This window comes from Cnephaeus nilssonii, assembly GCF_951640355.1.
Source record: "Cnephaeus nilssonii genome assembly, chromosome: 15".
Classification (NCBI taxonomy): domain Eukaryota; kingdom Metazoa; phylum Chordata; class Mammalia; order Chiroptera; family Vespertilionidae; genus Cnephaeus; species Cnephaeus nilssonii.
The window spans coordinates 56,699,277-56,713,690 of NC_137086.1; the positions used below are offsets into that span (position 1 = coordinate 56,699,277).

Below are 14,414 nucleotides of genomic sequence, written 5' to 3' on the forward strand. Positions count from 1 at the left end.
TTAAACCTATGTGCAGCCCGTCCACCCCACACTTGTCCACCAACCCCTAATGAAAGGTGTCACCGAGGGCCTCATTTCCCACCCGACCCGTGGCCAGGAGCTATGTGGAGTAGCTACAGAAACCTCTGCAGCTCTCAACCTGTTCGGCAAAGGAGCCTCCAAAACGAAAGTTCTGCTTATTGGCCTACAGCTGGGAGGCTCCGGGGCCAGGACAGCCCCTCAGCCTCCAAACGCTCCCCACACTCCGTCCTGACGTGCCACTAATGGGCACAACTCCTCTTGGTTGGCACATGCTCCCTGTTGGAATGTGTTTGCCATAAATATGATCAAATATTAGTAATGTTCATCACTAAAACTTTAGTAGTGTGGGTTACTGTGGGTGAATTTGTAATTTAACAGAACCTCATTAAAGGGAGATGGAAATGAGAAGATGAGAGCCAGAGGGCCTGGGCACATGGTGCGGGGAGGGGAGTGGAGGAAGGGCCGGCTCTTGGGAACTGCTGGGCACCTTCTCTGTGGAAGGGGAGGGAGAGAGCTGGGCGGGGGTGGGCAGGCGGGGAAAGAGTCTCAGGGTGCTTCCCGGACAGGCATCTATCTCCCCAGCCCCATCCCCTCATCCAAGCAGCAAGTCCCTCCGACACACCCTTTCCTTGGTTCTGTCGGCTACCATGTGGACGGGTGATGGCCTCCTCTAACCCGGAGATAGGCACTCAAGCCCAGACTGGGCCCCTCATGAGATGTAGTTCGAATTCAGGAGGTTTACATTTTCAGCTACACAAGAGTTTTCTTTAAGTGTCACTCCTAGGTGCCTTGTGTGGGCGGGGTGGGGGGCTGAAATCCAGTTCTCTTTAGTGTGGGATGACTGGACGTTTATTTGTAAACCGGTGTGGGGTCAGGGAAGCTCGCAGTCGCTCCAGAAACCTGCAGGCCTTTCAAGCTCCCTTCTCCTCCCCTCTGCCCAACAGGTGCTGCTCCTGGAAGACGCGGCGGCGGCGAGGACCGCGGCTCGGGCTGCCGGCCGGTGCCTGGCTTGCCTGGACGCACTGGAGGCGGCAGGCACGGGCTCGCCCCGGGGACCTTGGATGGACCTGGCCGGCGCGCTGCTGAGCCTGGGCCGCCTGGGTGCGCGCTGGCCCGGGGGACGCCTGCTGAGGAGCCGGGTCCCCGCGCTGCTCGCCGCCGTCCACGCCCGCTCCCCGCGCCCGCCGCTGGCCGCTCGGCGCCGCCTGTTTGCTCTGGCCCGGGAGGCGCTGGGCGAGCTGCTGGAGCGGCTGGAGCCTGGCGTCCAGGCGACCCCGGCCTGTGCACGTGGCGCGCTCCCCCGCCACCTGCGGCAGCTGCGCTCCCTGCTGGCGGCGCCCGGACCCGAGCGCCTGCGGGGCGGGCTGGACGCAGTGCTGGCCGCCGTGCTGGGGCCCTGCATGCGCCTGGCTGCCGGTGCCGCGCCGCCCGAGAGGCTGCGCCTGGTGGCCCCCTGCCGCCGGCTGCTGGAGCTGCGGCGCCTGGAGCCCCCGGAAGAGCGCGCGGCGCTGCGGGCCGCCACCGAGGCGCTCTCCCAGGGCGTGCGCGCCGGGCTGCTGCGCCAGATCCTGGGCACGTTCACCGACACGCAGGGTCCTCTGCAAAGGCTGGTCGGAGCCGCCTTGGCGACAGCACCTGTTCGCTCCCCGCGCGGCAGCGAGGCTGGGCCCGAGAGCCTCCAGCTTCTCCTTGCCGCGTTCCAGGAGCAGGCGCAGCAGATGCTCCGGGTGGGCCACTTGGCCTTGGTGTGCTGTCCCCGACAACAAACCGGCGGAGACTTGGAGGTCACCATGGCAGGCCTCTGGGGGCTTGTGGTCACAGTGCAGCAGCTTTTCTCACAAGGCCCGCAGGGGCCCGGCCCAGACTGGAGCCCCTCCGCCCTGCAGGCCCTGCTCCAGGCCTGGGCCAGGGCCTCTGGGCGCCTGTTGGCATGTTTTGATGAGGTTCTCAGTATTCCTGAGTTTCTACGTGTATCCATTCAGGAGATGGGCAAGCACTTGGACTTCTTCACCTGGGCTTGGAGGAGTGGAGACGCCCGCGAGTTTCCCAGGCTTGTGGCATACTTACAGGGCCGTGCCACCCACATAGTGCAGGTGATGAACAGATACGTGGACCAAGATCGAGACCCCATCTTCCGGAACGGCCTGAGAGTCTTGATCCGGCAGCTGGAGCAATCCTCCCTGGTCCTGCGTGCGGCTGCTGAGCGCTGTTCAGGTGGGCACAGCTCTCAGGACACAGATGCGTTTCTAACCGTGGCAAAACATCTCATCTGTGCCACTCAGAGCCTCCAGGAGGGGCTGGATGGGACGAACCACCCCGATATCCTCAGCCCGCTTCGGGACCAAGTCCAGAGGTTTGACGTGGCAAAGAGACAGCCTCATGTTCTCCCCAGCCTCCAGGACTCCCCAGCTCTAGCACTAACGCACCAGAGGGGGCCAGGGTTCGGGGAAAGTGACCCAGGCACTTCCTATCCACCCAGGAACCATCTTTCCAGTCCCTTGAGTCCCAACACCTGTACACAGAGTAGGGGCCCTCCACTCCCCACCGTCAGCAAGCTCACTCTTGCTGCAGAGAGCTGTAGCCACCAGCCCGTGTCCTCAGCCGGCACCACCCCTCAGCAGCCGGGTGTAGCAGTGGCTGCAGCTCAAGAGTCCCTGGCTGGGGAGGGACCACTGGGGTCAGAGAGGATGAGTGGACTCCAAGAAATCCCCGTGCTGGCACCTTCTGCTGCTGACTTGGCAGGGAAGACAGCACACTGCACAGCTGCCAGAACCAGCAGGCTTCTGGAAGTGTCTCTCCAGCTGTCTGGGAGAGCCAGGGACAGCAGGCAGGATTTGGTAGCTATGGCTGGTGACTGGTACCCTCTGTGTCAACAGCTGTTCTGTCACAACCCAGCAGCTGATCTTCCGGGGAGCGTGGCCGTGTTTATGGAGCTTCAGCAGAACTTAGTTTCAATGGCTCAACTAGCGGCCAAGGGTGAGCCCAATGATTTGGGTAAGAAGGACCCTGGCCCGATGGGGCATCCAGAAGCACTTTTACAAATGCAGGACAGGTTGGAGGAGGCGGAGACCCATGCTAAACAGCTGCTGGACAAGGTTCTGGTCTCGGATGGTCTCCAAGCCGCCATATTGTGGGAGGAGAGCCTTGGGGACAGGTGCCTGCTATGGTCCGTGGCTGTCCAAGACCTGCTCCAGTGCATGGAGAGGCTCAGCGGGAGACAAGGACTGTTCCTCCTGCCCCTGCGACAGGCTGTGAAGGACCGGCAGGGGTTGCAGGAAGGGTTGGCTCAGGCAGCAGATGTTTCTCAGAGGCTACAGGAGGCTGCCAGGCTGTCTAGGCTATTGTGTGGGGATGAGCGGGTCAAGGGCGAGGTCGCCTTTCTGTGCGGGGAAGTTCATGTGCTCACAGACGCGCTGCTGGATGTGGCGCAGATCTTGGCCTCCTCCCCCAGACCGTCTCCCAGTCTGTCCACACGCTTTGACCTTCTCTGCTTGGAGCTCACCCTCAGAGCCAAGGCCCTGACTGGCCACCTCAGCAGCATCAATGCAGACTATGGACAGGCCCTCCAAGATGCCTTCAGCCCAAGGCTCTCTGTCTGTGAAGAGCCCCAGGCCCCGGGCCTCAGACCCTGCAGGCCAGAAAGCTCCCTGGAAAGGATGGTGTCTGGCATCCAGGCTGTGCAGACGATCGTGGCAGGAGGCCAGGAGGCCGGGCCCCGTCAGGAAGGCCTTCTGGTGGCTCTGGAGAGCATTCTCGTCCTCACCAAGGAGGTGGCCCAGAGGGTCCCTGTGCTTCAAGAACACCCAGAGGAGGGGGGAGCGCACATCCTGGACTGGCTTCAGTGGGAGTGGGCGGCCAAGGCCCACCACGCCGTGGCCCAGCTCCAGGCCTGGCAAGGTGGTCACAGCAAGGCCTGCAGACTCCTGGCGAGGTGCTTGAAGCCCAGTGATGAACAGGACCCTGCCCAGCCCCAGCTCCACCTCCAAGAGGGTGCCGCAGGGGCTGCTGCAGAGGGCGGTCTGGATTTTCCAGCTGCTGCCCCAAGAGATACCCCAGGGAGCTCAGCAGGGACCTGCACGGCCGGTCCAGCCATCACTGGGACCTTTGCAGCGGACCTGGACACGGTAGGATAGCAGCACCTTTTCTCCTCCCCTCCTCAGCCCACTTCCTAGGAACCAGACCTGCTGCCGAGTTCCAGAAAAAGCTGTCCCGGTGCCCACGCGTATAACGCACCCCTGGCAGGCAGCACAGGCGGCCTTTGAGAGCCCAGGGTCGGGCAGCAGATGGCCTGGGCTGCGCCTGCCTCTGCCATTTCCCAGCCCCGAGTCCACAGAGAAGCTTGTAGCTATTTTGGGCTCAAGATTCTAATCTGGAGAATGGGAGCATCGATACCTTCTGGGCAGAGGGTTCCTGAAGCATCCACATGAAATACTTGCACATAGGGAGGGTGTTGTGTGGAGTGGCCATAATTACTGACCTCCAGGAAGTTTGCCGAGTTGCCCAGCTGCAGCGAGTCGCCTTGCAGTGACTGACAGCTATCCTCTATGGCCCTGGCTCCTGTGCCACCGTTCCTGCCCTGCTCCATCAGGGTTCTTCTGTTTCAAGTGGCAGGGACCCCAGCTGAGTCAGCGTAGGTGAAAGGAGGACTTGTTGGGAGGGTGCTGGGTCTGGGATACCCTCCGGCACCATCATTTCTTCCCAGGGCAACGGACAGCACAGTCGGGCATCATGGATCCCAAACACTTGATTTTCTTAGACCGACTGTGATCAAAGCCAGTGGGAGACACGGGGGGTTGGCGGGGCCCAAGAAGCTCACTAGCAGAGAGCGCGGCCAGCATTTTAGGCAAACCTGCTCCATCCCCTTTGCGACCTTGTGCTAGGAAGCCAGAGCCTCCAAACCCTGCCCGGGTCCTCTCCTGAGATGCAGTTGACCAGATCACCTGTTTCTTCACTCCATTACTCTTCATCTCTTTACTTCCCTTTTCTTTTTTAAAAAATATATTTTATTGATTTTTTACAGAGAGGAAGGGAGAGGGTTAGAGAGTTAGAAACATCGATGAGAGAGACATCAATCAGCTGCCTCCTGCACACCCCCTACTGGGGATGTGCCCGCAACCAAGGTACATGCCCTTGACCGGAATCGAACCCGGGACCCTTCAGTCCACAGGCCGACGCTCTATCCACTGAGCCAAACCAGTCAGGGCCTCACCCCTACTTCCCTTTTCTTGTAATTACCTTGAGCCCTGGCCCATGTGCTCAGTGGTTAGAGCGTCGGCAGGTGCACCAGAGGGTCACAGGTTCAATTCCTGGTCAAGGGCACATACCTGGGTTGTAGGTTCGATCCCTGCCAGGGCCTACGAGACCTATGCGGGAGGCAACAATCGGTGTGTCTCACATGGATATTTCTCTCTCTCTCCTGTCTCTCTTCCCTCCCCCTTCCTTCCACTCTCTAAAAATCAATGGGAAAAATATCCTCACTCCTCAGTTGAGGATTAAAAAAAAAAAAAAGCAATTACCTTGGGAAGGGGCCCTGTTCCCAACGTAACTGGGCTGGCAGGCAGCTCCCTCTCCCAGCGCCTTCCAGGCTCTCCAGCCTCCCCGGCTCCTGGCCCATCTGCTCAGATAGCCTGTGGGCTCCTCCTTTTCTGGTTTCCCGCTGGGTCTTCCCGACACTTAATGCCACTTCACTGACGGGCACATTCCGTGTCTCTCAGCTCACCTGACACATTCCCCTTCTCATCAACACCTGCAGTCAGGAGCACCTGCTGGCCGCCCAGCGCAGCGGCAGTGGGCAGACACCACAGCAAGCTCGTTCAGCCCCCGCACTCCCCGCCCCTGCCCACAAAGGGCGTCATCTCTCCTGCGCAGCTGGAGGCCTCTGGGTGGACAGCAGGCCCCCACCTCAGGGTTTCTGTTCCAGGCATTCCTCCTCCACAGTGGCTCCCCTTCCAAAACAACAGGAACGAGGGCTTTGCCCAGGGCAGGGAGAGAGGAACCAGCCCCCGTGCTGCGTCTGCCCCACTCTCCCACTAACTGGGGCTCCTGAGGGCAGAGACACCCCTCCGCACAGCCCAGAACAGCACCCCCAACCGTGAGCACCTGCTGAAGCTGACATGGTTTGGGAAGGGCTTCCTCATCATCTGGGCACTCGTACGTCACAGCCTGGGCATTCTCTGTTTCTAACGAGCAGTCAGAGCAGCTACGGGGCCTCCAGCGTGGTCCCCTCATCGCGGAGGAGCCTGGGGACATTTCTAGCTTTGGAAGCGGAGGGTCCCTGACGGTTGCATGTGAGACACGAGCTGAAAAGAACATTTCTGACTTTCCTAACCCTTAGCTCAAGGGCTTTTGCCATTTTCTCCCTGTTTTCGGTCACTGCAGTTGAGTCGTAGTCCCAGATGAGTCCTCTGGCCCATCGGGGTCCCCACGGGCCCTCGGTGTCATTGGGCCCCTCTCCAAGGCTCCCCCCCCCCACCCTCGCAGCATCCAGGGATGTCTCAGCCTGTCGGGAGCAAGGCCAGCAAACAGGCTGCAGGAGGTGGGGGATGATGTCATTGAAGACGCCAACACAGAAAGACATAGCAAAGCCCATGACTTCCCGTGTGCACTGGCTTAGAAAGACTGCATTGTCAGCGGTGAAGCTCAGGGACCCCATCTTACCCGTTTCGATCCTTCATGCCAAGCTCAGTGTCTGGGCATCGCAGGTGCACAGTTAGTGGCTTTGATTGCTTGCTAGGATGCGAAAGGCAGCTGAGAAGTGCAGGAGAGGTTCGGATTTGGGGCAGAATGATCGGGGGAGGCGGGGGAGGGGGTTGGGGGGAGTGGAGCAGGTGTTCTGGGGGTGGGGGGAGAGCAGCCGCAGTCAGGCCAGGCCGTGCACATCCGGCCCCACCTCCAGTCGCCCACCTGCTGGCTGCTGCTCTGGCATCTGGTCAGCTTCTGAGTTGAACTCAGCTGTCAGGGCTCTCCCCACACGCCTGCTCGCTCCTGGGCCAGTTCAGGGCCAAGCACACTCATATGAGCCCACACGGCAGGCTGGCTCACCTGGACCCCAGCCTCCGCCGTGTCCTAGCCCCACACTCACATACGTCCCGTCTGCTACACGGCAACTGCTCACTTAAACACCTGCCTGCACCCGCAGCTCTAGGGTACGGTTCAACCACCCCTCCTTGGTGACTGGTCTCCTGACGCCACATGGTAGCGGCAGCACCTTCCGTGTGAGGGGAGCGTGACAAACACTGGACACAGCCCCCAACCGGGCAGGGGTGGAAGGCCACAGGCCACATGCGGTGGCCACACGCGGTCTGTCCACAGCCCTGAGCGCCCCTGTGATCCCATTCCTCTCTTGGTGGAGAATCTGCTACATTCACAGCCTCAGACCGAATAGGACCATGAACTTAAAGCTCCCAGTTTTGGTGGAATTTACCATCACGTCTGTGGCCTCAGGCTTTTCCAAAAGCTTAGTCATATCCCTTTTGAGGCCTTAGTGTGCTAGGAGAGGTGCTGGGGGAGGTGTGGGGGCAGGTGGGCCTGGAGGTGGCTCCCCTCCTGCCTCCTGCCCACTCGAACCGGGGCCCAGGCTCTGCCCTGAGGAGCTTGAGACTGGCTGGCGAGGCAGAGCCACTCTTGAACGTGGTCACTGGGTTCACCGCTAAGTGCAGAGCAACTTGCGTGGCTCAGGTCCTGGGAGGCTCGGCTCAGGGCCCAGCTGGGAGTGTTCCGCTGCTTCCTCACTAGAAAGCAACAAGGCAGGGGGGTGGGGAGCTGTGAAGGTCTGTCTTAGATTTCAGGCTAGTTGATGACCTTCAACCTCCGCTCCCTGATGGGTTCAAGAAAGGCTATGGTTTTGTGAATCATCTCCCTACGTGCCAGTATTTGGGTTCCCAAAGTTGGAACATTCAGGGATTCCTAAATTTCAAGAACCTATAGATTCCCCCTTCTCCCAGGTGAGGCCCGAAAAGTCACCGAGGGGAAGACACTGCTATTGTAACTATCCTGGGATCGGACAATGCCAGGTTCCAGTTTATGCAAATTCTGGGTGAACGCCCCGAGTGACAGGGACCCGCTGTTTCCTCTTCTCGCCGTTTTCCTGTGGGTTTGGAGAGATGCTAAGGGCAGCTGGCACGTGGGCAGTCGGAAGCCCTCCGGTTCCCTCGGTTACATGATGACAAGGCCGTTAACCTCCCCTGGCGGTTGGAAGGTCCCAGCAGCAGGCGTCTCAGCAGCTCTGTCTTCCTCCTCCAGCAGCAGCCCGGCAGCCGCCCTCCCTGCGCCCCCGGCGGCCCCGCCTGGCGGAGGGCAGAGCTGGAGCGGCCCCCGCAGGACCGCAGCACGGACGGTGGGAACAGAATCACCCAGATGACCCAGGACATGGCCGAGGAGGTGCTCCTGATGGCTCAGAGTCTACGGAGCAGAGGACGCCTCCTGGTACGTGGCCTTCGGGGACTTGGGTGATGGAAGGACTGGGCAACGCGGGGGAAACGGGTGCCGGGCGTTGCCCTCCAGGGCGTGGGGCTCCCCGCACAGTTGGGCCACACTCCTACTCCGCTGCTCAGCACTTAGCATTTCTGCATGCTCTCTTCTTTCCCTGTCTACTGCATCATAAATGTCACGTCACCTCTCCTTTCCCTCCTCTTTTGGGCTCACTGACCACAGTTTTGTCTTACTCACCAGGAAGATAAATTGTCAGAAGCTGCAGTTTAGGAAAATCAAGGACTCATTTGTATCCCAGAAGGATGACAAAGGGGCCACTTACATCTTTTAAAAATTGCTCCAAATAGAGGTAACAGGGAGACAGCCTCGGCAAGACCCGTTTAGGGCCAGCACGGCCTGGAGGCCTGGATGCCTGGAGTGGAGGGCTGCTGCCTACGGGAGGGGCCGCTTCCACCCTGGCCCTGACCTAACTCTCTCCGGCCCGTGTCTGGATTCAGTTTAGTTAAGCATTGTTTACCGACACTGAGAAAATAAAAGAGTGGGGACCAGGATGAAGAACTAGAATGACTCCAAAGCCATTTGGAAAACTCCTTCCACGTTGGTCTGCCAGGTACCAATGGCTCCCAAAACCATGGCCAGGCTGCGTGGGGCCCCATTTCTCATCCTGGGTGGGAAGGGAGTCCAGATGAGAAGGCTGGATGTCAGGGTGCCCCCTGACCAGGTGACTACAAGCCAAACCTAGCAGCACCCCCACACCTGCCGGTAGGACCTGCCATTGTCCCATCCCTCCTTCCAACCCTGCCCACTTCAACCAGCCAGATTCTCATTGGACTGTGACCCCAAGGTCATTAGGTCAGACCTGGCAGTGGTGACCTCTTTTTGTTGACTCCTATTCCCTTTCCAAACCTCTCTGATATCCTAATTCATATAGGGCTTGGGTGCTGGCCGTGGTGTGTGGTCAAGGGGGGCAGGAATATGCAAATCCTGCGCCCCATGGGGTTCCCTGGGAAATGGCACCTAAAGAAGAACCAAAGGATACATTGTTTAAACATATGTTTTTATTGGTTTTAGAGAGAGAGGAAGGGAGAGGGAGAGAGAAATAGAAACATTGACGAGAGAGAAACATTGACTGCCTGCCTCCTGCACGGCCCCCCAGTGGGGCTCGAGCCTGCCCTGACCGGGAATGGAACCAGCGACCTCCTGGTGCATGGGACGATGCTCACCAACTGGTCCACACGGGCTGGGCCCAAAGGATAATTTCAATAGTGAGGCTTGTGACTGGTGAGATGGAGGAACATGAAGAATTCTCCTCCAAACCCTCAAATTCCCATCTTCCTACCAACCCGATTTCAAGCACCAAAGTGCCTGGTGCTCGGGAGTAAAACGGGAAAGAGTTTGAAATGGCGGTTAGAGGGCCACAGGCCACACAGGGCGGGGGACCCAGGGTCCTGAGCGGGAGCTGGGAGATTCCTTGACCCCTGGGGAAGGGTGTTAGACCTCGCCAGCACTGAGGCTGGTGCAGCTGGAGGACGGCAGGAAGGGGTGTCCTGTTTTTGTTTGTTTTTATTTAGTCCTCACCTGAGGATATGTTCATTGATTTTTAGAGAGAGCAGAATGGAGGAGAGGGAGAGAGCAAGAGAGAGAGAGAGAGAGAGAGAGAGAGAGAGAGAGAGAGAGACTAGTTGCCTCCCTCACTCGCTTTGACTGAGGATCAAACCCACAACCTAGGTATGTGCCCTGACCAGGAATCGAACCCACAACCTTTTGGTCTACAGGACGACGCTCCAACCAGCTGAGCCACCTGGCAGGGCAGCATCTCCTTTCTTGGCGGAGATCACACCAGACTACTCTCTTGTGGTCTGAGTTTTCTCTGGCACCTTCGAGTCCTGGGTTATGACCTTCCATAACTCGAAGGTTATGGAATATCGAGCTTGACCTCTTCAGCTGAGCCCCTCTCCTTCATGCTGGAGACCACGTTAAACGGTGTTCATTCTGCAGTAAGTGGTGCCAGGCACTTGGGGGAAACTGCGACAGCATTGCTTGCCCCCTTCTTTGTCATTTCTTTTGATTTAGACCAAAGAGCAGCTCATTGCCTCTGCCAGGAAAGTTGCGACTTCTGGACAGAACTTCGCCAGGCTTGTCCGCATCATTGCGAAGAACTGCATAGACCACAGGTGTTCTCAGGAGCTCCTGTGTGTCGTGGAGCAGATCCAGACCATGAGCAACCAGCTCCGCATCATCTCCAGGTAGAAGCGCGTGGTGGGACCGGCTGTGGGGGCAGCTGTGCTCTGCGGTCTCAGGCTCCAGAGGGCCGGGTGGGGAGGAAACTCCTTTTTATAATACTCCTTTTAACGTTTCATCCTCCAAGAGCCCACATTGATTCTGGGAATTTCAAATTAATACAGAGGACCAGAAATGCATTTAAGCCACTGTTGTTTCTTATTTTTATCACAAATATATCGGATGATACACATAATAAAGAAAAATAAGACGTAACATGGAAAACTTGTTCCTGAGTAGGTGCGAACATGGAGTAACCGTAAGGATTTTCAGGAATCAAATCCACCGGCATTGACACTTCCCGCCTTCCTTTGCGACATCGCACACGCATGCTGGTGTTTACACGTCAGGCTCCATCTACAAACACAAGTCTGTGCTTTATAATTATGTTTAAAATTTTACCATTAGTTATCTAGTTGTTTTTATACTAATAATATAACCAAAAAAGCCAGTTATCAGTAAAAATAATTGCAAAGTGGAAGTATTTTCAGTGTTACCTGCCCAGGAAAGACTATGCTAGCATATAAGTTATGTTAAATGAATTAATTTGATGTGCCTGAACTCTGGAGGTGAGCAGGGTTTTTTATTTGTTTGTTTGTTTTTGCTTTTAAAAAATATTTTTATTGATTTCAGAGAGGAAGGGAGAGGGAAAAATAGAAATATCAGTGATGAGAGAGAATCATTGATTGTCTGCCTCCTGCACACCCCACACTGGAAATCGAACAGTGACCTCCTGGTTCATAGGTTGAACTCAACCACTGAGCCATGCTGGTCGGGCAGGAGGTGAGCAGTTTTGCTAACCATTCCTTACAACAGCTTTCGTGTTGACAATATACAATGTCATAAGTATGGACCAGTTTCATTTCAACTCAAGTGCCTTAAAGCTGCACTGCACATTCATCAGTTACAGACATATATCTATTTATAAAAGCCTAAGCGACCGAATGACCGAACAACCAGTCACTATGATGCGCATTGACCACCGGGGACAGACGCTCAATGCAGGAGCTGCCCCCGGTCGTCAGTGCGCTCCCACATCCAACCTCCCACAGCCTCTCCCGGGGGCCCTGATTGGCCCCGATTGCTGGCCAGGCCGAGGGACCCGACCCATGCAGTGCACAAATTCATGCACCAGGCCTCTAGTTTGTAATATTCTGATATTATGGAAAGCTGCTAGTTAAAACTGGTATCAATTATTGTGAGTTATAAAAATAACATTGCCAAGATCAGGGTATATAAATTGTTTTTAAACTAAAAATGTAACCTGGTTACTTTTATCTAGGACAGTGATTTTTCAACTAGTAGTGTTGCAAGAGTCAGGGCACTGACCTCTTTTCCCTTAGATTGTCAAATAAAATAATGACAACAGCCAACACAACATTAGCTATCCAATGTGAATAAATCAAAATTATACCTATTTTCTTTTGGTCAGATCAGCAAAAACAATTGTGTGTGTGTGTGTGTGTGTGTGTGTGTGTGTGTATGTTTGTATGTGTGTGTGTGTGTGCAGCAGAATTTTAGTAATTAGTTTCTGTGAGCTATGGCATAAAAAAGGTGGAAAATCACCAGTTTAGGAAATATTTCAGGCACATAATCATCTCAAGATTAGCTACTCAAATTTCTCTACTTAAATTACTGGAACTGCAATGAATTAGCACTTTAAATCCGGGGATGGTAAGGGTGCTTGGGTTTGTTTAAATCAGGAATGGCAGGACGCGCACACATGGAAATGACTGTCAGAAAGGAAGAAGACCCTCACAGGCCTAGGAGCAGAGCCACGTGGGGCCAAACGGGGCCACGTGGGGCCAGGCAGGGCCCGTCAAAAGCAGGAGTGAGGGGGAAACAGGCCAGAGACTTGCTATGGTTTTCATGGGAAGGAGTAGGCAAGAGGGGGTGAGCAGGTTACAGGGGTTTAGGATCGGCTGGTTTGACTAATTTCCACGGGCTCTGCAGGACGGAGGCTGCCCCTCCGTGTCTGGTGCCTGGCCCTGGTGTGATCAGCGCAGGAACAGTGGCCTGGAGCGGAAGAGCTCCCTGGGGAGGAGGTGGGCGGGGTTTGGGTTGGTTAGTTTGCATATGGAAGGTGCACTTGCAGGTGACCATTCACTACCTCCAGGAATTGGCTACCCTTGGGAGGGGCAGCCTTTCCAAGGTGAGCAAGGCCCTGAGCTGTCAGTGCTCAGATCACAAAGATAAGGCCTGCTTCATAAGGTGTACTTGTCAAGCTCTCAATCCTAAAGGCTCTGAAAGTCTGAGATTTTACCCAAGTTCATTACTTAAGTACATCTCTTCAGTTACTTTAATTAAAAACACTTCTTGTTAATTTATAGATACTACATGAGTCATACTTTCTTAGTATCCAAATGTACTTTTTTTTTTAAATGTCAAATTACACCATTAGGACGTTCTTTCTCTGAGTCGTGCACACAAAGGCTCACTTTGCGGACGTTCTGGCATTGGGCTATCTGAGACTCGCCTCTCACCAGTGTGATGTCAGCTGCTCCCCTCCTGTAACCCCCAGTGTCAAGGCCTCGTTGGCCAGAAGCAAGTCCTCTGAGGAGCTCCTGCTGGGAAACGCACAGCAGCTCCTCCGGGCCGTCTCCAAGACTGTGAGGGCTGCAGAGGCTGCGAGTCTCAGGGTAAGTGCTGATCCCAGAGCAGGTGCTGGTGTGGAGCACACATGTGCGGGGCTGTGACTTGGGTCACAGCCCAACAGGAACACGATATACTGCATACATGCATGAGGAAACTCTCCCTTCTTCTTAGTTGTTAAATTCAACCTGGCCAGGTAGCTCATTTGGTTAGAGTGTCATCCCAATACGCCAAGGTTGCAGGTTCGATCCCCAGTCAGGGCACATGCAAGCATCAACCAATGAATGCATAAATAAGTGGAACAATAGATCAATGCTTCTCTCTCTCAAAAAAAAAAAAAAATCAACTTGATTCTATCCCAAACCTGCCACTTGGTTTCGTATGTGTTTCAGTTTGGCTAATTTCTATGAGCCTACCTTAAGTTTCACTGATTCTTTCTTCAGCTGTATTCAGTCTGCCGATGAGTCTGTCAAAGTATCCTTCATCATTTACCATGTTGTTGTTTTTTCTTATTTTTAGCATTTTCATTCAGTTATTTCTAATAATTTTTTGTTTCCTGCTAGAAATTCTCCATCTGTTCATGCATTTCATCTACTTTTTCCACTAAAGTCATTGATACATTAACCACAGTAATTTTTAACTTCCTATCTGATAGTTTCAACAAGTGGCTCATATCTGAGTATGGGTTGTTCAATTCCTTATCTCTTGAAAGTGAATTGTTTTCTTTTCTTTTTTGCATGTTTCATAATTTCCCACTGAAAACTTGACTCTATGTCTAGACTGGCAGAGATGAACTGAATAGTATGTATGCTTGAAAATGGAACCCCACTTCCCCTAGCCCTTCATGTGGGGGTGAGTCAGGATTTGAGCTGAGTGTGGCTGTTATAGCGATAGTCACCCCTGATGTGTTTGGGGTTTGGGTTTGGGTGTCTATCACTATCCCTGCTCCACTCTCAGCATGAGGCCTGCTGTGCACCTTGGAGCTGTTCTCCTCGAGGTTCTTGCCTCTCCCACAGCTTACTTGTCACTCGTGACTCACTGTCTGGAAGGGAGGTGGTTCAGCCTCAGTTGAAGGCAGGCTGGCGTCCCAG

General features: G+C 55.2%; 1 protein-coding gene across 1 annotated transcript in view; it reads left to right on the forward strand.

Moving 5' to 3' along the window:
• LOC307111951 (uncharacterized protein) overlaps positions 1-14,414 on the forward strand; it is a 34,082-nt gene that overhangs the window by 15,760 nt on the left and 3,908 nt on the right. Inside the window, exons 4-7 of the mRNA XM_079792226.1 lie at positions 966-4,145; positions 8,263-8,445; positions 10,525-10,697; positions 13,253-13,370. Coding sequence (XP_079648352.1) covers positions 966-4,145; positions 8,263-8,445; positions 10,525-10,697; positions 13,253-13,370 — 3,654 coding nt within the window. The remainder of the gene's footprint in view (positions 1-965; positions 4,146-8,262; positions 8,446-10,524; positions 10,698-13,252; positions 13,371-14,414) is intronic.